The 25,768-nt window shown below is 41.0% G+C and overlaps 1 protein-coding gene across 1 annotated transcript in view; it reads left to right on the top strand.

Moving 5' to 3' along the window:
- Nucleotides 1–25,768, top strand: part of PAK5 (p21 (RAC1) activated kinase 5) — a 208,306-nt gene that overhangs the window by 70,566 nt on the left and 111,972 nt on the right. The window contains exon 2 of the mRNA XM_023737566.1: nucleotides 8,422–8,636. Coding sequence (XP_023593334.1) covers nucleotides 8,433–8,636 — 204 coding nt within the window. The 5' untranslated portion in view covers nucleotides 8,422–8,432. The remainder of the gene's footprint in view (nucleotides 1–8,421; nucleotides 8,637–25,768) is intronic.

Genomic DNA, 25,768 nt, shown 5'->3' with positions numbered 1-25,768 from the left:
TTGTATACAGCGTGAGGTATGGGTCCTGTTTCATTTTTTTGCAGATGGATATCCAGTTTTGCCAGCACCATTTGTTGAAAAGACTGTCTTTTCCCCATTTGATGGACTTTGGGCCCTTGTCGAAGACCAGGTGACTGTAGGTGGATGGATTTACATCTGGGTTCTCAATTCTGTTGCATTGGTCAATGTATCTGTCCTTGTACCAGTACCAGGCTGGCAAACAGCTTTATTTGTAGAATATAAATGAACCCATCCCAAGTTTTTTATATTTACTTCTGAATCCCAAATGTGTAATCTATGTTTTATTTTTTTCTTAAAAACATCATAACTAAAAGCCTGGTGAATCTTTTGCTCATGATTCTGAGGCTATGACAGATGTGTATCTGGGCAATGACATCTCAACAAGGGAGTGGTGTGGTCAGTGCCATCCCCTCTGCAGTACGGTTTTTCATACAGTCATCTTTCTTCTACCAGTGACAGGCCAGTCATTAAACCTAAATAGTCTGAACACAGGTAGGCACTTTTGAAGTACTTAAATATCCGTTATTACATTTACCGAGTTTTTAAAAATAGATCTGAGGCTACGAAAAGAAAAATGTCTTTATGAGGAAGATAATGAGAAAAGAATCACTCTTAAAATGTACATTAAAAATACCATTTTTTAAATTCTGTGGTGTTATTCCTTCTAGTAACCAGCTATGTGTATGACTGAAAACCTTAATAGTCCAGTAATTACATTAACTCATCATTCAACTGTAGAGCTTGAAAAGCAGACACTTCATTAGTTGTAACAGCCAAAAGTTCAAGATGAAGTATATTGTTATTGTTAGTTGCCATGCAGAGTAGAACTGCTCCATAGGGTTTTCCAGGCTGTGACCTTTCTGAAGCAGATCACCAGGCCTGACTTCTAAAGTGCCGCTGGGTAGATTTGAACCGCCAACCTTTCAACTAGCAGTCAAGCACCACCCAGGGACTATAACTGTATTAGACCAATGCTGTTTAAGATGGGAAGGAGAATATCAACAAAAAGATTATCTAATAGGTGAACTCCAACCCTGTTCATCTTTTCCCTGCTCTACCCAATCTTAAACATGGCCTATCTCTGTTAAGTACTTCATCCCATGCAGGTCTAAGCTCCTGGATCATATCCATGCTATTATCTTAAAAAACACTACCATGGATGGGACAAAGGACAGAGCCATGAGTTATGAAAGGCTGAAGAATACTGGAACTTACAGTTGTTGTAATGTTCAAGTAAATGCTGTTCTTCACCTTCCCAACCACCTGACTTGATGGGTGATGGCACTTGAGCCTCTGGTTGGACCAGGCTAGTAGAATATGTACTAACTCTAAGACCTTCCTACTCTATTTCCTAAAAACTTAGGCCAAGGAAACCAATACTGAATACTAAGGGGAGGCAGGTATTGATCATTTCTATGAGCCAGGCATAAGTCTTATTTCACTGAATCTTCACAACTACCAACTGAATCAGGACATTAATATTATTCCCATTTTACAAATGAGGATATTGAGGCAAAAGGAGGTTAACTCAGTGTCTTAGTCGTCTAGTGCTGCTATAATAGAAATACCACAAGTGGATGGCTTTAACAAAGAGAAATTTATTTTCTCACAGTCTAGTAGGCTAGAAGTCCAAATTCAGGGCATCAGCTCCAGGGGAAGGCTTTCTCTGTCAGCTCTGGAGGAAGATCCTTGTCATCAGTCTTCCCCTGGTCTAGGAGCTTCTCCATGCAGGAAGCCCAGGTCCAAAGGATGCTCTCTGCTCCTGGTGCTGCTTTCTTGGTGGTATGACGTGCCCCTGTCTCTCTGCTCACTTCTCTCTTTTATATCTCAAAAGAGATTGGCTTAAGACACTATCTAATCTTATAGATCTCATCAATATAACTTCCACTAATCCATCTCATTACATCATAGTGATAGGATTTACAACACATAGGGAAATCACATCAGATGACAAAATGGTAGACAATTATTCAATATTGGGAATCATGACCTCGCCAAGTTGACAGATATTTTTGGGAGACACCATTCAATCCATGACAGTAGGCTACCTAAGATTACACAATTAATAGGCATATCAGAACTGGGATTCAGATCCAGTCAGTTTGGGCCCATGCATTTAACCACAGTGCCAAATTAATGACAAATCAGGTTTCCTGAGGAGGCAATAATGTTGTTTATCCCTTTCAAGACCCTATTATTTTCTGCTTTGAATTTTTTGTTGATACCATATGTTTTCATTAATGGAAGCATGCTGAATGTGTGTCTGAATTTTTGGTAGGTAGTATGAATTTTTTTTCCTGCCCCCTTTCACAAGCCTACCCTTAGAGTCCAGTGGGACAATATGTTGTCCCACTAATTTGAACCCTGAAGATCACAGAGTTCCACTGGAGTCCACTGGGACATATGGGTTCCTACAAAAAAATTTTCTATTTTGCCTACCAAAAATGGACACACCTCATACAGTACCCTGTAAAATAGTAATCTGCAGAACACCCATTGTTTTCAGTTTTCAACAGTCATAAAGGCCCCTGCCTTGAGGCAGCATGCACTATCATTAGGAAAACGGCTTCCCAAAAAATCTGAGAGCTAGAAAAAGTGGGTGGACAACCATATAGCCCATGGATCCTGAGAGGGTTTTTAATAAAACTTTTTTATCTTTTAGATGATTTCATAAAGAAAATAATTTTACTGAATTCCCATCTTGCTTTTTTGAATAAATTAAGCTGTATTCCCAAAGTAAAAAATAAGACAACAAAAACAAATGAAAATACCTTTAGAGTTATGGAATGGTGCACACATGAAGCAGGGGGTCTCCAAATGGCTAATAGACAGTTCAGTCCCTTCAGATGGGTAGTGGCTTCTTGTTGACAACCCTTTAGGAATTGCTGGCGAATCCTGGTCAGTGGGGACCATGGACCCTACAAGTATGCCTGTCACAAGTATGTACTGTCACAGTGCTGGCAGGAACCAGAAGGCACATTACAAAAGGGTTCTGACAATCAGTAAGAGATGTAGTAGAACTCATCAGCTAGCAGCAGCAGGAAATCTCCATCACACCTAGTCGTAAAGGGGCCAGGGGAGGGGATCGTGTTTCTGGAGCCCACAAGAGCTGGAGGCAGGAAAGAGGGACTGCCCCCAGTAGGAGCTGTAGCTGTTGGGGAATCTCAGGGAGGCACAGAGAAAACTAGGGGGATAAATACCCCAACCTCTTTCTTCTCCCACTAGTGCCTCTCATTGGTCAAACACAACTGGAAGCTTAAAGTAAGGAAACCCTAGTAATATAGGCTATAGAAACCATCTTCCAAGGCACAGTGACAGAGACTGAACCCTGGGCTAAGGAAAGGGTTGGTGGGATGCCAACTGAGAAGAACCTGCACAGTTCCCATTCTATCCAGACACTGTAAGCCCTGCTGGCCACCCCCTCATTTGTCATCGAAGCAAGAATTAAAACATTTATTCTTTCATTAGAAAAGCCAAGGCTAGAGTTAAAAGTCATACAATCTCATGGTTCTCATAAGAACCCTACACTTTGGCTCATCCTGATTAGGAGCATGTTGTTTATTGAAATTGAGGGAGTAGTTGTATAAGAGAATTAGAGGATGATTTTACTTGACCCTAGAAAGGAGTCACAGAATAAAACATATTTCTATCACCCCCATTTCTCTGCTCTCCTTTACAGCTAAATTTTTCAGTGGATTGTCTATCCTCTCTATCTCCACATTCTTGCCTCCAATTCTCTCTTGAATCCACTCACAATAGACTTTCCTTCCCACCACCTTACCAAAGACTCTTAACAAGGTCACTGGTAGTCTCCACATTGAAAATCCCATGGTCTATTCTCAATCCAGTTTTCAATTTCAGCTCACCCAACCTCTCACCCATATTTGACCACATTCATCACTCCCTCCTTTTTAAAACATGTTTTTCACTGGCATCTAGAACACCACTCGCCATGGTTTTTCTCCTATTTTCCTGGCCTCTCCTTTGCGGTATCCCTTGCTGAAGAATATTCATCTCCCAAATTCTTAATGCTGGGGGCTCAGTCTTTGGACCTCTCCTCTCTTTTAAAAACACTCATTTTCTTGGTGCCGTTGGCTAGTCCTGTATCTTCAAATATTACGTGGGACAGTGATGTTTAGTGGTAGAATTCTTGCCTTGCGTGCAGGAGAACCAGGTTTGATTCCTGGCCAATGCACCTCATGCACAGCCACCACTTGTCTGTCACTGGTGGTTTGCGTGTTGCTATGATGCTGAATAGGTTTTAGACAAGCTTCCAGACTAAGACAGACTAGGAAGAAGGGCCTGGCAATCTACTTCTGAAAAATCAGCCAGTGAAAACTCTATGGATCACATGGTCCAATCCCATTGTGCATGAGATTGCCATGAGTCAGGGGCTGACACCAAGGCAGCCAACAACAACAACATATGCTGACATACATCTCCAGCCCAGACCTCTCGTACATTCCAGACTCTCATATCCAACTGTTTACTCAGTATTGTGACTCAGATGCATAATGTGCCCCTCAAACTTGACGTGTACGCAAATGAACTATTGATTTCCCCCACAACCTATCCTCTCACATAGTTCTCCATCTTAATAAATGGAACCACCTTGGAGTCATCATTGATGTCTCTGTTTCTCTCACAAATTACATCAACTCCACCTGAGTGTAGCTTCACAAGGTATCCCAAGTCTGACTGCCTCTTACCACTTCGCTGCCATCACCCTAGTCCATGTTGCCATCATACCCCTCCTGGACTGTTGCCATCATACCCCTCCTGGACTGTTGCCATCATACCCCTCCTGGACTATTGCCATGGCCTCGTCATGCTCTCTCTGTGTTCTCTCCTGCTCTCAACTCCCAGTCTCCACACAACATTCACTCCACACACTCATTTAAATCATACATCAAATCATAACATTTCCTTGCTCTAAAATCCAAAGTTCTTACCATCACTTACAAGGCCCTACATGAACTAGTCGTTGCTATCCCTCAGACTCCTTATCCCTTCCTCTTTCCTTATGAATCATACCAGCCACATTGCCTTTCCGTTGCTTCTCAAGCATGCCACGCACACTCCACCTCAGGGCCTTTGGTCTTGCTCTTTGCCCTGCCTACAGCTTATGCACCAGATGTTCACAGGCTCCTTCACTTCATTTGGTCTCTGCTCAGATGTCACCTCTTTAGAGAAGACTTCTCTTACCACACTACAGGACACAGCACTTCACATCACACTGTATCTTCTTGCCTTTGGCTTCAAAGTGCTTATTACTACCGAAAGTACTTCATCTCTCTCTGATTGACTTGGTGTGACTTGTCTGGAATTTAAGCTCCTTGAGTCCAAGCACTGTATCTGATTTGTTCACTGCTGTGTCCCAAGTACCTGGAACAGTGCCCAGCACAGAGTAGGTGCTCAGTAAATATTGCTGAGTGAAAGAACAAGTGAGCAAAATGACAATGTAAAACTCTAGTAAGTTGGACTTTTATCGAAATTAAAAACAATCAGAATTTACCTTATAAATTCACACACCTACATGCTTAAAATAGGTCTAGGTCCTATGAGCTAAAACGCATGTGCTTAGGAGTTCTAGGTCTCCAGTTTTGCCAGTTTCTAACTTGGATTCTGAGCTTCTGTTGCATCTTTTAGAAAGTTGAGATGATAATAACAATTCTTGTGCATAAAAAGACTAATATAGGAGGATTGAGACTGCTTACCTTAGAAAGACCTGCTTGCAAGATTGGCCCATGACTGGCATCTGGGAACTTAGATTTTGGGAGGGGTTCCACCATTCCCGGATAAGAAATATTCACTGTGCCTAAACTGTTTGCGAAAACTATATGGTTTATGCTGAATACTTGCTTTCGTTCTAGGAGTCTGAATTTTAGGTACATACTAGAAAGAGGGTGTACTCTTGACCAGTCCCCGATAAAAACCTTGGGCAGAGTCCCTAATGAGCTTCCCTGGTAGGCAACATTTCATATGTGTTGTCACAGCTCAGTGCTGGGAGAATTATGTACATCCTGTGTGACTCCACTGGGAGAGGACACTTGGGAACTTGCGTCTGGTCTCCTCTGGACTTTGCCCCATGTACCTTTTCTCTTTTCCCCATTGCTGATTTTGCTTTGTATCCTTTTGCTGTAATAAATCATAGCCATAAATATGAATATATGCTGCATCTTGTGATTTTTCCTAGCAAATCATCAAACCTTGGGCTGATCTTGGGACGCCAAACACACCTCCTCCTAGGATTACCGTGAGCTTTAAATGGGATCGTATGCATTGAATGGTTAACATTGTGATAGATACAGACTAAGCATGAACGTATCAGAGAGAAGAAACCATCTACCAAGCAGATCTTCCCTTCCCAACTATGTGTTGCTCTGCTGCATGATGCTGAAAGGCACCAGAACTCTATCTGTGTCACCTGGGTGTGGGATTCCTCGTTGCCTCCAGGGTAACGGCCATTGCTAATGGGATCCTACTATATACTTCTTGGCAATTCTGTCTTTGCATTTAGTTAAGTGTGGATTTCAAAACAATGTTGCTTTAGGATTTAGACTGTTTTCTATTTGCGTTTTAAGTTGCTCCCTCTATAACCCTTTAACCCAGCCTTGCTAGAAATGCAAAACTGTATTTAGTACAATTTAAATTACAGTTGTAAAGTATCACAAGATAAAGTGCAGGTAGAATAATTCAGCCGTTGGTTTCCTCTCCACAACAATCTTATTTTGCAAACTGGAAAAGTATCAGTTCACGGATATTTTGCATTCATACCTTCACTTGAATGGCATGGCAACCACCGGGAAATTTACAATCAGGAGAATAGTTGCACATTTCTATTCCAGTTCTAAAAATAATTGGGCTAGCATTTTCAGTGCTTGTTCAGGTATAAATACAGGCAAAAGCGCTCTTCTCTGATGACTTTTCTGAAATAATGTCCATCTCTTGTTTAAACAGTTGTCATGTCTAAAGTTAACTAAATGTTAGACCAACACATGACCAAGTTATAGTTTTTAACATATTTTAATTTCACTAAATTTCCTGGGAAGTAATATGTAGAGACATTTATTTTGTATAATTTCCTGGACACTGAAAATGCCCCAGACCCTGATCCAGCCAGATAGTAGCATCTGAAGTTGCAAGGTATTAACTGATAATCAGGTCTTCACTGGTATATTAGATTTTTCCATGTAACAATCTATTCCAAAATGTAATGTCTTAAAGCAACTAGCATTTACTTTATGCCAAGTGCTTTTCAAAGTGCTTAAAAAATGTTTTCTCATTTAATCCTAATAATAACTTTTGTGGTAAGTATAATTATTAATCCCATTTTTCAAGTATACAATATTTTTTTCCATACAAACGTTTTTTAAGTGCACACATGTACTAGTCAGCTTTTGCTTTGACGGTGTCAGGTAACAAACAAGTCTAAAATCTCAATGGCTTACTTACAATTATTTCTCACTCATGAGCCAGCTATGGCTTGGCTGTGGCTCAACTATGGCTCAGTTGGGCTTGCCTGGGTGTCTTGGTTTGCTAGTGCTGCTGTAACAGAAATACCACTAGTGGATATTTATTTTCTCACAGTTTAGGAGGCTAGAAGTCCAAATTTGGGTACTAGGATAAAGTTCTGTCCCTGTTGGCTCTGGGGGGAAATCTTTGTCTCTTCCAGCATTCTTCAGTTCCTTGGTGATCTTCATGTTGCATCTATCTTTGCTAGTTTGTGCTCACTTGTCTCTGTGTCTATGCTGCTCCTTATATCACTCAGGAGTGATTAGGTTTAGGACACACCCTATAGTGATATGGCCTCATTAACATAAAAAAGAAAACCCTATTCCCAAACAGGATTACATCCACAGGTATAGGGATCAGGATACCAAAACATATTTTAGGGGTACACAGTTCAATCCATAACACTGGGATGGACTCCAGACTGGAGGCTGAGAATATATCTGCTTCATGAATCTCTCCTTCCAGAACCTAAGCTGAGGTAGCACCATCTACCGGAGAGATCTTCATGGCAAGTGGCAGGAACACAAGAGGGAAAGAAAAAACACACAATGCCTCCAAAACCTCCACCCAGAACCGGTGCACTGTCGCTTCTATCCACAGTCCATTGGTCAAAGCGGATTCCATAGTCAAGTCTCAAGGCCAACGGAGCAGAGAACTATACTCCACCCACATTGAAACATGGCAAGTGCAAAGAGGGAACAAAAAAATTTGAATGAAAATATTTAATCTACTACGCCTTGAAACTCCAGCTTTCATCTTTTGCAGCTAGTATAGAGAGAGGAATAACTGAAAAGATGTAAATATGAATGAGTTAGCAATAATTCTCCTATAGTCTTCTGCTAGCAAGATATAAATGGCTGCCTCTTTTCTGTTTGCATTTCCTAGGTTTTTGCATCATGTTTGGAAAGAAAAAGAAAAAGATTGAAATATCTGGCCCATCCAACTTTGAACACAGGGTTCATACTGGGTTTGATCCACAAGAACAGAAATTTACCGGCCTCCCCCAGCAGTGGCACAGCCTGTTAGCAGATACAGCCAACAGGCCGAAGCCCATGGTAGACCCTTCGTGCATCACGCCCATCCAACTGGCTCCCATGAAGGTATGGTGAAGATTCATGTTTAAATTGGCTTAAGAAGCATGTCCTTATTTGATACAGTGTACCATGTTTATGGGCAAGCAACAAAAATGCCTAAACTGTGTATTTAAAAAAAAAAAAAACTACAAATTATGCCCAATCATGCTTCAGTGATTATAATATTCACCACGTATGGTAAATTGCAGCACATGAAAAGGTGTCTTAGCTTTCAGATCTGAGTGTTTTTAATCAGATACATGAAATGCAATCACAAGATAGGAAAGTTTATTTCTACTTTAAATGGTGTTTGCTTGTCTTTACACTGAAGAATATTACTCGTCCTCTCTGGTTAATATATTGGCAGTAACCTCTGATTAAACATCATATTAGACAACCTTTGGTTGTTTTACATTCTCCCTCAGAAAATTTAAACTCTTCTTGTGTACAGAACTTTGAACTACCAGATTTTGACAATAAGTAATTATATATATATATATATATGTTGTTGTTAGGTGCCGTTGAGTTGGTTCTGATTCATAGCAACCCTATGTACAACAGAACGAAACACTTTCTGGTCCTGCACCATCCTCACAATTGTTGCTATGTTTGAGCCCATTGTTGCAGCCACTGTGTCAATACATCTCGTTGAAGGTCTTCCTCTTTTTCACTGACCCTCTACTTTACCAAGCATGGTGTCCTTCTCTAGGGACTGGTCCTTACTGATATATATATATATATATATATATATATGTAATTTGTCTCTATAGCCAACAATAGAGCCATTTCAAATAAAAGCAAATAATTTGAGCCCTAGTATAGGATATAATTTACCTCAAACAATGACTGGTAGATTTTTGGTAAGGAATATTCATGAAAATCATTACATTAAAGCAGAAGGTAGATGTAATATATTTATAGATACACCAAATAACTGTAAAGAAAATCCAGCTATTACAGTTTCCTTCTATACCTCAGGATGACAAGAATTCCATAGACCATCATATAATGGCCCAAAAGCCGTCTACAGGAGTTAAACCATAGTTTAAGTTTATCATTATGTTATCCAGTCAACCATTCCAGGGTTTCATAATCCAGACAAAGCATTAAGTTCAGATTCTTCTCTTGCTCATTGTATTTGTAGATATCTGAGCTATGTGAATACTTTATGCTGAATTAAAATGAATATTGAATAAATATTTTAAGTGATATGCAAAACATAATTGGGTTAATTTTTAAAAGGATGGAAAAAAAAGATCATAGCTGAGAAATTATGCGGAATACTTATATCACCTGAACTGACTAAATTAAAATTGTGCTTCCATTATTCAGGTGTAATCTTGTTCATTCTTTTCTGGTATTGAAGATATGGGTCTGTTCTTTCCAACAAAAGGACTCTCCCATTTTAAACAGGTATTGATTGATGCTCAATAGAAACTGACCAATTAACCAACACCACTGGTTAATATTGGACACTATCCTACAATTGAACATAATTTTCTCCCTAAGAGAATTGACGGCTAATGCATCACTGATGACCAAATAATAGGATGGCCCATATCTAAAAAGAACTTTGAATTTGAAAGAATATACTTTTTACTTTCATTATTTTTCTTATATCCTGAATTTTTACAGAAACTCAGAAAATGGAATGGGCAGTGTGCCCAGAAAAGTCCTCTGCTGTTGACCATCATGGAGAATGAAAAATGCCCAAGTGAAACTAGGGTTTATTTTTTTACCCTTGAGTTGAGTTATCACTGGATAAGGAATATTCCAGAAGGAAGCAGTCTTAGTGTACTATCCTAGCTAATAGCCCAGGATGTGTGCTACCTTGTTAAAGAGTGTTTGTTACTGGTTGAGGACAGAGTATCATTTATTTCACTATGGATTTTTACTCATCCAAGTCCTAGCAGGTCCTGGCTAGCAATTAATAAAGATACTCCCATGCTCAGTGATAATTCACCCTGCTCAAGTGGACTTGGAACTTAGGAAAGAACCTTCTATTTTGTTTCTTTCCATCCCTTCAATGGGCTGGCTTATTATCCTTCTAGCAGAATTTGTCAGCCCCACTGAGGACTGAAGCATGGTTTCCTAACTTTTGAGATACTGAGCCCTGTGATTCTCCTTACTCACATCATGGGCTTTCTAACCCTGACGCCAGATGGTTGAGCAGCCAGTTTCCATGAAATTAAAACACTTGCTATACACACTTAAATGCTAACTGGATGATGACTGGGGAATGCAACTCAAGTATAGAACCAGCTCTAGATTTCTGCAAATGGGACTTTAGGCACAGTTTTGCCACAGGGGGAAAAATGATAAGGAATGGCAAATTTCAATCTAGATTCAGCTAGACTGAATCTCCTTCAGAAAGAATGAAGTTAATCAAATGTTTTTAACTGCAAGACATTCAAGAAATCTGCTACCACATACTCTCACCATACTCTCCTATCTCCTCTCCAAATACTACATGTGCAGTTAGTACTATTGGCATATCTTGAGCAAGATTACTGATTCTATAATAAGTAAAGTATAAGGTTTTTAAGAGGCCAATGTATGCCATGCAATTTGGGTAATTCCACTGTTTGGAAATGCCTTCTCTGAAAAAAATCTTCCAAGTCACTTGAGAACAACATCTTGTAAACCACAAAGAAGTCAGAACAATTCTTCTAATAAGATGGTAGGAGTGGACAGACAAAACTGACCAGATGGAGTTGTGTGGACTTAAGGACATTTTGACAAAGTTACTTAAGTTAGGTAAAACCAAAAATTCTAATTTGTTCCAACTGTCCCTTAAAATGGACAAAGGAAAATGAGAAAAAGAGATCATGGCATAAAAACAACATATAGAAGACGTATATAGCACTTTATGGTGTGGAAAAGTGCCGGTCCTTAGTATTTTATGTCTGTAAGCTTCGTGCAGGCTAGTTCTGAGAAGGAATCTGCCATTGCAACCAACAGTCTTTGACTGGGTAGAGTTTCAGCTGTTCACATTCGGAACTTTGTTTAAATTGCATGTCGTGCTTGCCAAGAACACCTCTTCTATGTAGTTTTTTTTTTTTTTTTTTTTTTTTTAAGGTCAGTTTCTCAAATGATACTGTGCATCAGAAATCACCTGCTGGGCTTGTAAAAACACAGAATGCTGGGCCACATTCCCACATATTCCTATTCAGTAGGACTGGGGTGGGGCCCAAGAGTTTGCATTTCTAATAAGTTCCAAGGTGATGCTGACACTGCTGGACTGGGGGCCACACTTTGAGAACCACTGATTTAGGTAGTTAGGAAGAAATTTTTCCACATAATGTATAATCAGTACAAGTTTACGCTGGCTAAGGTATCCAAAATTTCAGAAATTTAACCAGAAGCCACAGGTTAGTTGGGACTTGTGTCAAAAGTTAAAATTCGTGTGTCCAAGCAGGCTAACCAAAATAACCTGAACACCCCAAGCAGAGAGAGGGCTTCCCTTTAAAACACTTTGCAAGTATCTTTAAGAAACTCCTTCTTAGTATAACATCATTTTATCCACAAGAATATCATAAGGAATATTACCAAAATTCCTGCCGAATGAGGTACATTAAAGGGCAAGATGAATGGCCACGTTTGTTCTTGCCCAACTGTTCTCAAACTTGGGCTCTCATCAGAATATCCCAGTGGATTGTTAAATCCCAGATTGCTGGGCCTCACCCCAGAGATTCTGATTCAGTAGGCTTGGGGTAGGCCGGATGATTTGCATTTCTAACAAACTCAGATGATGCAGATGATGTTCGTGAGTGGGAAACATATTTTGAGAACCACTGTTCTAGGCCGATTGATGCTAAAACTTAAGAATCACGCTCCCCTCTGTAACAGCCTAGAAAGCTTTCACAAAAGTGTTAAAAAATACAGATCTGTTGCTGTCTATTCAACTCATAGCGACCCTATAGGACAGAGCAGAACTGCCCCATAGTGTTTCCAAGGAGCAGCTGGTGGATTCGAACTGCCTTTGTAGCTTCTACCTAAAATGAACAAATGATAATGTATCTTACTATTTGGAATGGACTCAGCGGCAGTCTGGCCTTTCTAGCCGTGGGCTTGTAACTCCCACCCAGGTGATTGTGTGATAGAGTAATTGTGGCCCACCAAGGGGATTAGTTCTGCCTTAAAGAAGAGCCAATTCCAGAGCAGTGGGGAGGATCCTGCCACCACCAAGGAAGAATAGCCAGGAGCAGAAAGCATGTCCTTTGGACGCGGGATCCCTGTGCTGAGAAGCTCCTGGAAGCAGGAAACAGAGAGAGAGAGCTGTAACACTGAAGCCAGCGAGAAGCAGTGGCAGCAGAGACCCCATAGCAGGTGACAGCACAGTGGGCTTCCTGACCCCCGGAGAGAGGAAGCCTTTGGGTAGAGGCCTAAGGCCAGGGAGAGGCATGCCTTCGAGCACAGCTGGGAAGAGGCCGTCCTAATGGAAGAACCATATCCTGAGTGTTCCTAAGCCTAAATTGTAACTGTTACTTTTCTAATAAACCCCATAATAGTGAGTATGGTCTGTGAGTTCTGTGTGGCCATTGCAATGAATTATTGAACCCAGCAGAGAAGTAGAGAGTGCTGTGCAAGGGACAGTCAGTGTCAGAATTAGTAAAGATGGCGGAGAAAGGAGGTATGTCAGACCTCCACCTCCTAGGAATCAGGCTTGGGCTATTGATCTTGGTTCTCCTTCTTCCTTGTGAAGTTGGAGGAGGTCAGATACCGCCCCTACGCCGTTTTTACAAGTTAACTTGCATTTTTACTTAACACTGTTTTGAGATAAATGCATATGAGACATAGAAAATGAGTTCATTGTAAAATTGCTCTATAGTCTTTTTATAATTTATCCATTTCTGTACTAAGGAACATTTCCAAGTATTTGCTATTACAGATAATATTGTCATGACATCTGTGTTCATGCCTCCTTGGGCACATGTGAGAGGTTTTCTTGCAGCAGTTTTCAAAGTTAGTCCACAGCATTTGGGGTCCTTCAGACTCTTTCAGAGAATCTATAACATCAAAAATATTTTCATAATAATATGAAGGTGTCATTTGCTTTTCTCACTCTCATTGTCTCCTAATTGTACAGTAGAATTTGCTAGAAGCTACATGTGATGACATCATTACTCTGACAGCTAATGAATGGCTTGTGTACTTTGCATTCTTGTGTTTTAAATTTTTTTCAGAGTTAATTTCTAGTATGGAAAATATTGATAGATATAACACAGACCAAAGTCCTTGGAGTCCTCAATAATTTTCAGAGACTCCTGAGGAAAGTTTGAGAAGCGTTGGCTTAAGGCATAAGTTACACAACAACCTCTATATTTAATCTTTTTGGTAGAACATCAGATTTGGTTATCTGTGGCTTCTGCAGTTTGCTCCTCGCACACTATACACTACACACTTTTTTTTTCCCTGAAAATATGGATTTTTGCCTTCTCCATCTGGCTGGTAATCTTCTAGCCTCTACAACTTTCTCAAAGACCATTATATGTAATATCCCATTTTCAGTGCTGTAGAATATAATTTATCTAAAACAAGAGCCTTGAGGTCATTTAAAATGCCCAGATCCTTACTCATCATCTCCTTTTTGAATTAGGCCTTCAAATCCTTTCTAATAATCTTCTTTTTATTCTTTCTAGTTTGAAGATTTATAGAGAAATCAAAGCTAAACTGGCAGAGTAGGTTTGCCTTATCTCTGTCATCTTTGGTAGTTTATAATCTTCAATAACTGAAGTCCCGTCTTTTCTTTGTTTACCATCTGCCCCTGACCACTGCATTAAAAACCATCCTCCTCACAAAAACAGATAAAATAGAGGCACCACACCATTGTTAAAGGCTTGTACCACTGTTTTGTATTCTTCCCTCTCATAGTTTATGTTGAAAACACATTAAAGAACGAATCCACCTTAGTTACTGTATAATTCTCTACTTTTTCTTCCTCATTTTTATGATCCACAATTTTGCATTCAGGATTTAAGTTTTAAAGCCACTTATCATCCTTAGTCATATTTTTATGAGATTTTCCTTTTCCTTGAATATTTTTTGAAATCTGCCTTCCTAAAATACAGGGCAAATATATGACATCTTCTAGCATGATTGCCCTTTGACCCCAGGTAACCATTGCTTCCATGGTTCCTTCTCATTTCCGTATCACTCATATGCTCTTCCTTGTGGTCAGAATTAAGTCTAGACGGGCGATTTCTCTTAGTGCTTCCTCTACCTTCTCAAAGTTGGCGTGAAGGAAATTCAAACTGTGTATCAAATGGCTGCCATGCATTTCACTGAATAAAAGTCCCAGCATTTCTGAGAGCTGCAGGCCGCCCCATCTGACCTTTTCTCATCCCATGCCTGTATGTGGCCTGTGATATTAAACCCATGCAGTGACCTTCAGCTGGGCCGACTGGCTTCTGTCCTTTCATGTTTATCTCCACGATTTTTTTATCCTCTTAAAACAGCACAGTTTCACCTCCCCCTACCTTTGCATCTATTCTACTAAAATACCATGTTGAGCATAGAAGCATCTTTCTTACAACATCAAATTCAATGTCCTGCTGTTCCCCGAGCCAGGCGCTGAGAAATTGAGAAAAGGGCCATGGAGACAATGCACTGGAGTTTGAATCCAAGATCTGCCAGTTACAAATGTTATGGCTTTAGATAAGTCACCTACCCTCTTTAAATAGGATTTTCCTTGTTTGTAAAATGGAGGTGCTAATATTTCCTTTGCAAGCTTATGTTGCCAGATCCAAGAGGCTTTAGCGTGTGGAGAAGAATGCACTCTATTACTTATATTTAGTCTACTATTATTATTGTTGTTAGCTGCCGTCAAGCCGATTCCAACTTATGACAACTCCACTTGTGCACGGTAGAACTGCTCCATAGCAGTTTTCAAGGCCATGACCTTTCGGAAGCAGATTGCAAGACCTGTCTTCTGGGGCACCACTGAGTGGGTTCAAGCTGCCAATCTTTCAGCTAGTAGTTGAGGGCTTAACCATTTGCACCACCCAGGAACCGCTACCTACAAATTATTAAATTAATTCCATCAATCAGATTACATTATACATTAAATATCATTCAAATTCCCCCAAATATTTTTTTTTAAAAAACCGTATATTGACTATATCAAGTTTTCTTGGCTGCTTCAACCATGTTGTTGTTGTGTGCGGTCAAGTTGATTCTGACTCATAGTGAACCCTATATGATAGAGTAAAACTGCCTCATAGGGTTTCCTCGGCTGTAATCATTATGGGAGCAGATCGCCAGGTCTTTCGTCCAGAGGAGCCGCTAGTGGGTTTGAACTGCTGATCTTTTGGTTAGCAACCAAGCTCTTAACAGTTGCTCTACCATAAACACTTTTAAAAGAGTAAATGCACACATACAAAACAAAACAGATAAAAACCATTGCCGTGGAGTCGATTCTGATTCATAGCGATCCTAAAGGACAGAATAGAACTGCCCCATAGGGTTTCCAAGGAGCACCTGGTGGATTTGAACTGCCAGCCTTTTGGTTAGCAGCCGTAGCTCTCAACCACTACGCCACCAGGGTTTCCATATAACCAAAAACCAAACCCGCTGCCGTCGAGTGGATTCGGACTCATAGCAACCACATACAAAACTGTAAACCAAAAAAACCAAAGCAAACTCACTGCCGTTGAGTAGATTCCAACTCATGGTGACCCTATAGGGCAGAGTAGAACTTTAAAACAGTAAATACACGTAAGATATAGAACGGTTAGAAACTGTGTTGTTACACCAATACTTACCCTCTTACAAAGTATTGTAGTGTAGTTTTGCTTCATCTCCTCATTATTTCAATATGTATTTTATCGTGTCTCAAGGTTACACTATAATACTTAGTTTTAAACCTTCCTAGGATTACAATAGTATTACCAGAGTGCTGTAGCACAATACCACACTTTAGAGAGCAGAATTTTATTTTCTCACCTTTTTGGAGGTTGAAAGTCCAAATCTGGGCCTCGAGCTGTGTCGATTCCTTCTTTGTTGGTAATTGTGGGCATTCTTGGTTCCTTGGGGTCCTTGGCTTATAGACAGCCTTCAAATGGCATCTGTCTTCCCCCTGTATCTCTGTGTCTATTCTGATCTTTTTACAACTCAGAAGTAACAGGTTTAGGATCCACTGTACACTAGTATGACCTTGTTAACATAACAAAAGAAAATCCTTACTTCCAAACAGATCATACCCACAGGTACAAAGGTCAGGTGTTCAGCACATATTTTGGGGGGGACACAAATCCATAACAAATACCACCTCCAACAAGCTGGTAGATGCTGACTAAGTAGGGCCTAACATGTTGTGTTGTTTTTGAGAATAATGATATTGTCGTTGCTGCTATTATTTCCTCTGAGTTTAATTTCTCCTGCGTAACCAACACTTGTTGGTTAACTCAGAGCCATTTCTGAGAACTGCATCTTAAAACCTCCACAACTTAGAACATGTTACATAAATTTCACTCATTCATTCAGCAGATATTTATTGAGTGCTGCGTATGTGCCAAGGAGCCCTGGTGGTGCGGTGGTTAAGCACTTGGCTACTAACCAGAAGGTTGGTGGTTTGAACCCACTAGCCACTCTGAAGGAGAAAGATGAGGCAATCTGCTTCCGTAGAGATTTACAGCCTTGGAAACCCTATGGGGCAGTTCTACTCTATCCTTTAGGGTCACTATGAGACGGAATCGACCGGACGGCAGCGAATTTGTTTGTTTGTTTTTCTTTCTTTCTTTCTGGTTTTCTATGTACCAAGCATTGTTCCAGGTGAGAGGATTGCAGATGTGAACAAGAAATGTCAGGTCCCTGTGTTATGAAGCTTGAATTCACATGGAGAAGACACATAGCAATCACTTAAATAATTAAACAACATAGTGACAGTAGCAATAAATATTACAAACAAAATAAAACATCGTAATAATACAAAGTAACTGAGGATGTGGGGGAACTATTTACTGTAGTTGAGGGGAGTCCTTCTGTGGAGGTGCCAAAGGAGCCAGGCATGAGAAGACCCGGGAGGGAGAGAGTTTTACCTTTGGAAGGAAGAACAAGTACAAAGGCCCTGTGGCAGGAATGAGCTTGGGGAGTTTAAAGGAGAAATAGATGGCCCATGTGGTTGGAGCAGAGTGAGCCCAGGGGAGGAGTGAGAGATGTGGTCAGAGGGGCAAGCAGGGACTAGATGGTGGGGAGGGGGCTTTTATTAGCCATGGTGAGGCAGTTACTCTGTTAAATTCCCATGCAGGAAGGACACGGGTCTCAGATCAAGAAATTGTTGTATTACACAATGAATTGATTTGTCTAAAGGTCAGATCCAATTTAAAGTGTACCAACTACATTGATTTGCGATACAATCCTGCAACTGTTAGGGTTCTATTAGTTAAACAGGTGTGAATATTTGAGATGCAGGGGTCCTCCCAGTTATATAATTATCAAAAGACATGTAAGCAAAACACAGACCTTCTTACAGAATAGTATGTGTGTGCACGTGTTATAAAGAGCACTGATTTTATTGAAAAGCAAAATGTAATTTATAAAATGAAAGCTTTGGGGCACATTACCAAGATTTTAAAACCTCTCATCAAAAACACAGCTTGAAAAGGACTGCAGCAGTGCCTGATAAGATCAGAACCAGGGATCTCCCTGGGAAGGCAGGTTGTTAAGCCTTTGCTAACGTTATCTCTAAAATTTCTACACCTGCAAAACCAGTGAGGCTAACAGGCTTGGACTCTCAGAACTCGCTTGATGCCTATTATCCTGTGGAATCCCTCCTTCTGTTTTCAATATGTCTTCCCAACCATCAACCTGCCACAGAGGTTGTGGAAGAAAAACACTGCTCCAGCCCCAAAGCCTTCCACTTGCCTAGGTTCAGGAGATCTGGGGAAGATAACTTATTTTTTCTAAAAAAGAGGAGAAAGCCAAAACTAAAGCCAGATTTATCATATATTCTCATTTCTATGACCTCACCAAATCTGGAAACTTCTGTAAAGCAGTTTTCCATTGTATCAACGAGGTTAGAATTTTAACATGCCCCATGTCAGAATATCATCTCTGTCATGGATTGAACTGTGTCCCCCAGAAATATCTGTCAACTTGGTTAGGTCATGATTCACAGTATTGTATGATTGTCTACCATTTTGTCATCTGATGTGATTTCCCTATGTGTTGTAAATCCTATCACTATGATGTAATGAGATGGATTAGTGGCAGTTACATTGATAAGATCTACAAGATTAGATAGTGTCTTAAGCCAATCTCTTTTGAGATATAAAAGAGAGAAGTGAGCAGGGAGACAGGGGAACCTAATACCACCAAGAAAGCAATGTTGGGAGCAGAGCACGTCCTTTGGACCTGGGGATCCTGTGCGGAGAAGCCCCTAGTCCAGAGGAAGATTGATGACAAGCACGTTCCTTTAGAGCCAACAGAGAAAGCCTTCCCCTGGAGCTGATGCCCTAAATTTGGACTTGTAGATACCAGACTGTAAGAAAATAAATTTCTCTTTGTTAAAGCCATCCACTTGTGGTATTTCTGTTATAGCAGCACTAGATGACTGAGACACCCCCCAAATATCTAAATCAATGTCAATCTTTCTCTCTCCTTCTCTCTTTCTTTCTCATACAGACACATACCACTTTCAAAATAAAAAAAAATTGACATCAACAGCTTATAAATACCACCTTTTTTCTTTTACTGCAGTGCTTTATTAAGCCAGTTTAACATTTCCTCTCAAAGTTTCAGCAAACTTAAGCTCAGGTTGACCCAATTTCTAAGTGACTCAAACCTAACATCAGAGACTCAGCTGCGTTTGGACCCTTTTTTCCCCTCCTCCTGGGTCTTTCATCCCTAATGGTTTAAGGATTACCATGTATGCCCCCTCCCAAAGTATTTGCATTTGAAAGACAGACCATAGGAGAAGGAGATTCATAATTCCAAGGAGAGAACCTGATATTGCAATATCAGGCAGGTGAGTAGAATGGTGGTATTTTTGGGCGGGAGAAATTTTGTATTTTGCCTCAGGTAGCACAGGGAAGATTGATGGCCTAGTGAAAGTTGGCAAAAAAAATCATAATCAGAGCTGTCAATTATCAATCATGGCCCTGTATACCAGATGGTGTGTTGTGTAAGTGCCTCATGTATACTATCTGTGGTGGATTGAATTATTAAACTCAGTTCTTCATCCCCCTCCCTCATCATGGCCTCACGTGGGCTGAGTGTACTTCCCTACACCTTGACTTTGGCTTGGCCATGTGCCTTACTTTTGGCCATTGGCGTGATGTGAGCAAAGGCTTGAAATGTATGACTGGGCTTTCCCTTTGCACTTCTGCCATGATTATGAGAACATGCCTTGAGTAGCTCAGTGATTCCAGAAGACTGAGAGGCAGATGCAGTAGAGTCACCCCAGCCCATCTGTAGCCCTTCGGCTCAAAACAGAGCCCCCCAGTCCTATCCTCATTGTATGACACTGAATGAGGCATGGAGGGGGGTTGTTATGCAGCATTATTGCACAAGTTGACTGATACACTATCTCACTTGACCCTCATATCAGCCTTTCAAGTGGGTGGCATTAACTCTATCAGGTAGGTAAGGAAAGCAAGGCTTAGCAAGTTTACAAAGTTCTAAGTATAAGAAAGTTCTACAGCTAGTCACTAGAAGAGGCCCAGGATTCAAACCCCAAACCTCTCTGATTTGAAAGCCCAAGCTTATAACCCCACACTACCTGCATTCCCAATGACAGGAATTTATCTGGGCATGGCAAAGTGTTGCACACATAAGTGATGCTGAGTTAGGAAACAAATCCCTTACTTCTTACCTAGGCCTCTTTTTTCATTTAACAGATGATACAACTTACACCCAGGAAGATGAAGTGATTTTTCCCAAGGCCACAGAGTTATGTCAGATATTGTTTCTGTGTATAAGGAATGTTTCTGATTTCCTACATTTAGAAAGCCTAGGTTTAGCCCACTAATTCTCACCCACTTGGGAATCTGGCAAGGATGTCATTTTAAAAGCTTCTCTGACTACAATGTCTTATTATTGCTGCCGTGTGACTTTATTTTCTAGTTGTACTCAGAGTTCTTTGCAAAGTCTTTCATGAGACACGTAATCCAGACAGTCTTCTCAAGCGAACTAGGCAGAATATTTAAACGGCATTGTCAGTGAAAGTGCACCAAGAAGCTAACGAGCCAACACTCAAACTCTAGCTGCTCACTTCCTCCCCACGATGGCCTTGCTGCTCCCTGAGTGGGTCAGGTTCAAGGTCAAACAGCAAACCCTTGGATCAGAAATGTCTCTCCAGGCCTGTGTCGGTTTCCCACAGAGTGGTCTGCTCTCAACTCCTGAGAGCTGAACTAGTTGTGCCTTGACAACTGGAAAATTCTGTATAAAGTGAAATGATATTCTCAGGAATGCCTTGTTTGCCCAGCTATTCTCTCCCTGCAGTGATGACCTAACTGAAAATAATCTTTCTAAATCAAAAGAAGAACACATGTGGCTCTCTGCAACTCCCGCACAGGCTTGGAACTTAAAAGATTTCATATCTTTCCCATAACATCTTATAGAAATTGGGGCACTAAGATGACAGCTATAGGATTTTTGGTGGAGCTGTCAAATCCCATGGTTTTTACCATTTTGTATGTAATTTTAAATGTGAGGACCGTATTATTGACCTAGTTGAAACAAGTGTCATATCTAGCATTTTGATAATTCCCAAGCAGCACATCACTATCCAATTAATAGGATGCTACAACTATTACTTAAAGGTTAAATTTTTACTGGAAAAAGCTATGCCCAAAATGGCACTGGTCTAAGAGTTTGCTATAAACACTCTATCACCTTTTGAGAACCTCTGTTTTAGTTTTTGATTGCAGTGCAATAAACTACCACAAACTTAGGGGCTTAAAACAACACACAATTAATTACGTATTGCTGACAGTTATCTCAGAGTATCTCATGGCAATTGTCTCAAGAGTCTGGCACAGCTTAGCTGAGTCCGCTGCTCAAGGTCTCACGAGGCTGCGGTCAGAGTTTCAGCTGGGCTTCATTCCCATCTGGAGACTTGACTGTGGAAGAATCTACTTCTAAGCTCATTTGTGCGGTTGGCAGAACCCATTTCCTTGCAGCTGTACAACTCATGGCAGCTTGCTGTTTCAAGGTCAGCAGGAGAGAAAAAGCTAGTCTGCTCAGATCTTATGTATATATCATAGCATAATCACATGAGTGCTATCCCTTCACCTTTGCCATGTAATATAACACAACTGTGGGAGTGTCATTCTGTCACCTTTGCCATGTTCTTTGGGTTAGAAGCAAGTCACAGGTCCTGACCACACTCAGTGGAGAGGGGATTTCACAAAGGCATGAAAACCGAGAGACAGAAATCATTGAGGGGTCAGCCTAGGGCCTGTCCCGGCCCCCAATGTCCTTTCCACATGCAAAATATATTCACCCCAGCCCAAGAGTCCCTAAGTCTCATCCAACTACAAACACCTATCATCTAAATTGGGATCAGGTGTGGATGAGGTACCTGGGCATAATCTATTAAGTGCAGCTGCTGAGCACAGTTTTCCTCTCCATCTGTGTACCTGTAAAACTAAAGAGACCAGTCATTTGCCCCCAACACACAATGGTAGGACCTGTAAACCCCCTGCTGTTGAGTGGATCCCAACTCATAGCGACCCTATAGGACAGAGTAGAACTGCCCCATAGGGTTTCCAAGGAGCGGCTGGTGGATTTGAACTGTCAACATTTTGGTTAGCAGCCGAGCTCTTAACCACTGCACCACCATGGTTGCACGTAGATGGATCCTCACATGCTGTCTTCCTCCTGTGTACCCTATTTCCATATAAGACACCACTCAAATGAGATTAGGATTAGGACCCACCCTACTCCTGATTGACCTTGGTAACTGACACCACCACCGGCAAGGAACAACTCTGTTTCCCCAATAAGGCCACATTCACTGGTGTAGGGGTTAGGACTTCAACAGATATTTTGGGAGGACACAATTCAATCCATAACACCCAGCCACTCCAGCCTGTCCCGTGTTTGTCTAAGCATTTCGCAACAGCCAGAGAACACCCGCAGGTAGAGAGCTCAGGAACCCCTCACCATGTACAAGCAATGTCTCCAGGTGTCCTGTAGGGTGGGCTGCGGGAGTACAAGCACAGCACAGGAGGCGTGGGCTACCAGAAAGTCACCAGCTTTCATTTTATTACATATTTCATCAAATATGTATTGGGCACCTACTGTGTTCTAGGCACTGAAACTCTAAAGAAAAGAGCATCTGGTCGCCATCCCTACAGTACACACCATCTAGTGGGGGAGATACCCTTGTAAAGACAAATGACAATATAATAAATATACCATAATAGGGTTATACACACTTTCTTATGAAAGCTTTGAGAACTGAATGACTTCGTAGAAAATTTAGGGAAAGTATAATTTTTTATTAAAAAAAAAGAATGTAGTTTTATATTGGTGTTTAATGCATGCACCTCATGTGCAGCCAGCACCTGTCTTGTCAGTGGAGACTTGCTTCTTGTTATGATACTGAACAGATTTCAGTGGAGCTTCCAGACAAAGACAGACTAGGAAGAAAGGCCTGGTGATCTACTTCTGAAAACCAGTCAGTGGAAACCCTATGGATCACAACAGTCCAATCCACAAATGGTCATGGGGATGGCACAGGACCTGTCAGTGTTTTGTTCAGTTGTGCATGGGGTTGCCGTGAGTTGGGGACTAACTTGAAGGCCGCTAACAACAACAAAGGATACACCTAGATAATAACTTTACAAAGGGGCAGTGACAGTGTCCTGCTTAAGAACCCGCTGGAGCCAGACCACCCAAGAGAAATCCATATGGCTATTCTAGCCAGATGACCTTGTGCAAGTCACTCAACTTCTGTGTGCCTCAGTTTCCTCGTCCGTTAAAGTGGATTCTGATAGTACTACCTTGTAGGACTGGTGTGAGGACTAACAGTCTGCTGCATTTAAAGCATTACCCAGATCCCATTACCGTCGAGTGGATCCCGACTCACAGCGATCCTGTAGGACAGAGTGGAACTGCCCCATAGGGTTTCTAAGGAGCGACTGGTGAATTCGAACTGCCAACCTTTTGGTTAACAGTCTTAGCTTTTAACCACTGTGCCACCAGGGCTTCATTTAAAGCATTAGCAGTCACTAAATAAAAATGAATGAAACAACTCCAATTATCCCAGGTATGAAGTATATTGAAAACTGCCTCTTTTAGAAGGAAAGCAGTATTTTGAGTTTATTTTCCCTCACAATCGATAAAACAAAGCTGTATCTGTATGTCTCAGTTGTTTTAAGAATACTATCCAGAACAATTTTATAGGTAACCCTCAAAGTTACACAAAATGTGTGTTCTCAGGAGTCTGTCAATTTCACAGCAAAACCCTCCAGATTGCTTTCCCCTAGGCGTGCTTTCAGATGTGAATTTCCTAAGGGCAAGTTTCCAATGAGATTTTTCACCTCGAACCTGCAGGATGTTGCAGGCCGTTACTTCTCCCAGGAAGCAGGCGCTGGGAGAAGCATCTGCTATTTTGCAGGCTCCACCTTCCTGCCTTGTTAGTCTACAGCATCTAACTAGACGCATCAGCTGTTAGACTGAGAAGCCCCAGCTCCTGGAAACCCCAAGCCAAGTTCACGTCCTGAAGGCTGCAGGGTTGGGAAGTAGGGAAGTGTTTTTAAGCAACACCAAGAAGAGATGCATGTAGAGACAGGATTTTTTTCACAACCTCAGTGTCATACAGCCAGATCTGCGTATGTAGAGGGGGAGGCTGGAGAAGTTATCAGGGTGCAGTAACACCTTCTACCCCAAAAATGAAACTCGGTGGTATGTTTAGCAAGTATTTTTATTTGTAGAAGCAAATTTGCTCCTTTGGGGAATGGGAATCATTTTTAATAGCCTTTACATTTTTTGCAGCATGGGAGAGTAATACCCATTCTTCATTAAAAAACAACAACAACAAAAAAAAAAAAACGGTTGCTGTCAAGTCGATTCAGACTCATGGCGACCCCAGGTGTTACAGAGTAGAACTGCTCCACAGGAGTTTCTTAGCTGTGATCTTTATGGAAGCAGATTGCCAGGCCTTTCTTCTGTGGTACCAGTGAGTGGGTTCAAACCACCAATCTAGGTGAATAGTCGAGCACAAACTATTTGCACCACCTAGGGAACTTCATTCTCCATAAACAGGTTAGCAAGTATAGAAAACTGTTGGGAAGGAACACTTGTCATCCGTCCACTACCCACAGCTGAATTTTGATGTATTTTTTTCATAATGTTAACACGTATACCCATTAGGAAAAGCAAGACTGATTACAATGTGTTGCAGTTTTGATTCCATTTTTTTTTCACCTAGTGCTAGGTTGCCAAACTTTCTTGGTTTGTAGCACTCTTAAGATCTTAGTAATTTTGTCATCCCCCACCCCCAGCAAAAAGAAATAGTTAACCAGTCTGTTATTCAGTGGTTTGCTCAAGACCTTAGTAAGTAGTCTTGTCCTAACAACTTAGTAGCTGTTTCAACAAATAATACACATAAATTCAAAGAACAAAAAATATTTTATTCCCTTCTCAAAGGAGGCACTAATGAGATACATGGATCTGCTGGGCACTATACACGTTTTTCAACCTTGGAGTCAGATTAGACACCACTTGCTCATTTCCTGTTCCTCATTGATTTTCCCGTGGGACTTGCTTTTTGTATCATGACAATGACCAGACACATAGCTCTGTGTTTGATGATGTCATCAAAAGGCCTATAGTGCAATTTAATGTTGAAATTTCAATGACCTCAAGCTAGTGATTAGCAAACTGTTGGACACAGGTCGAGTACTGCTGTTCCCTTCAAAAATGTAAAATATCCTGCCGGACCTGCAGTGCTGTTTTTTTGCACGTATAGTTTGGGAACCATGAAGCTATCATATCATTACATTGTGGGCAACATTAGTTTTAGTGGCCACCTTGTTGTTGTTCGCTGCTGTCAAGGCAACCCCAGGCTCATGGTGATATGTCATGCACGAAGGAACAAAGTGTTGCCCAACCCTGCTCCATCCCCATGATGGGTTGCAGGTTAGACCCTTGTGATCCGTAGGGTTTCCATTGGCTGATTTTCAGAAGTAGATCACCAGGCCTTTCTTCTC

Source organism: Trichechus manatus, unplaced genomic scaffold (genome assembly GCF_000243295.1).
Source record: "Trichechus manatus latirostris isolate Lorelei unplaced genomic scaffold, TriManLat1.0 scaffold00104, whole genome shotgun sequence".
Lineage (NCBI taxonomy): Eukaryota > Metazoa > Chordata > Mammalia > Sirenia > Trichechidae > Trichechus > Trichechus manatus.
This window is presented reverse-complemented; position numbering and strand designations above follow the sequence as displayed.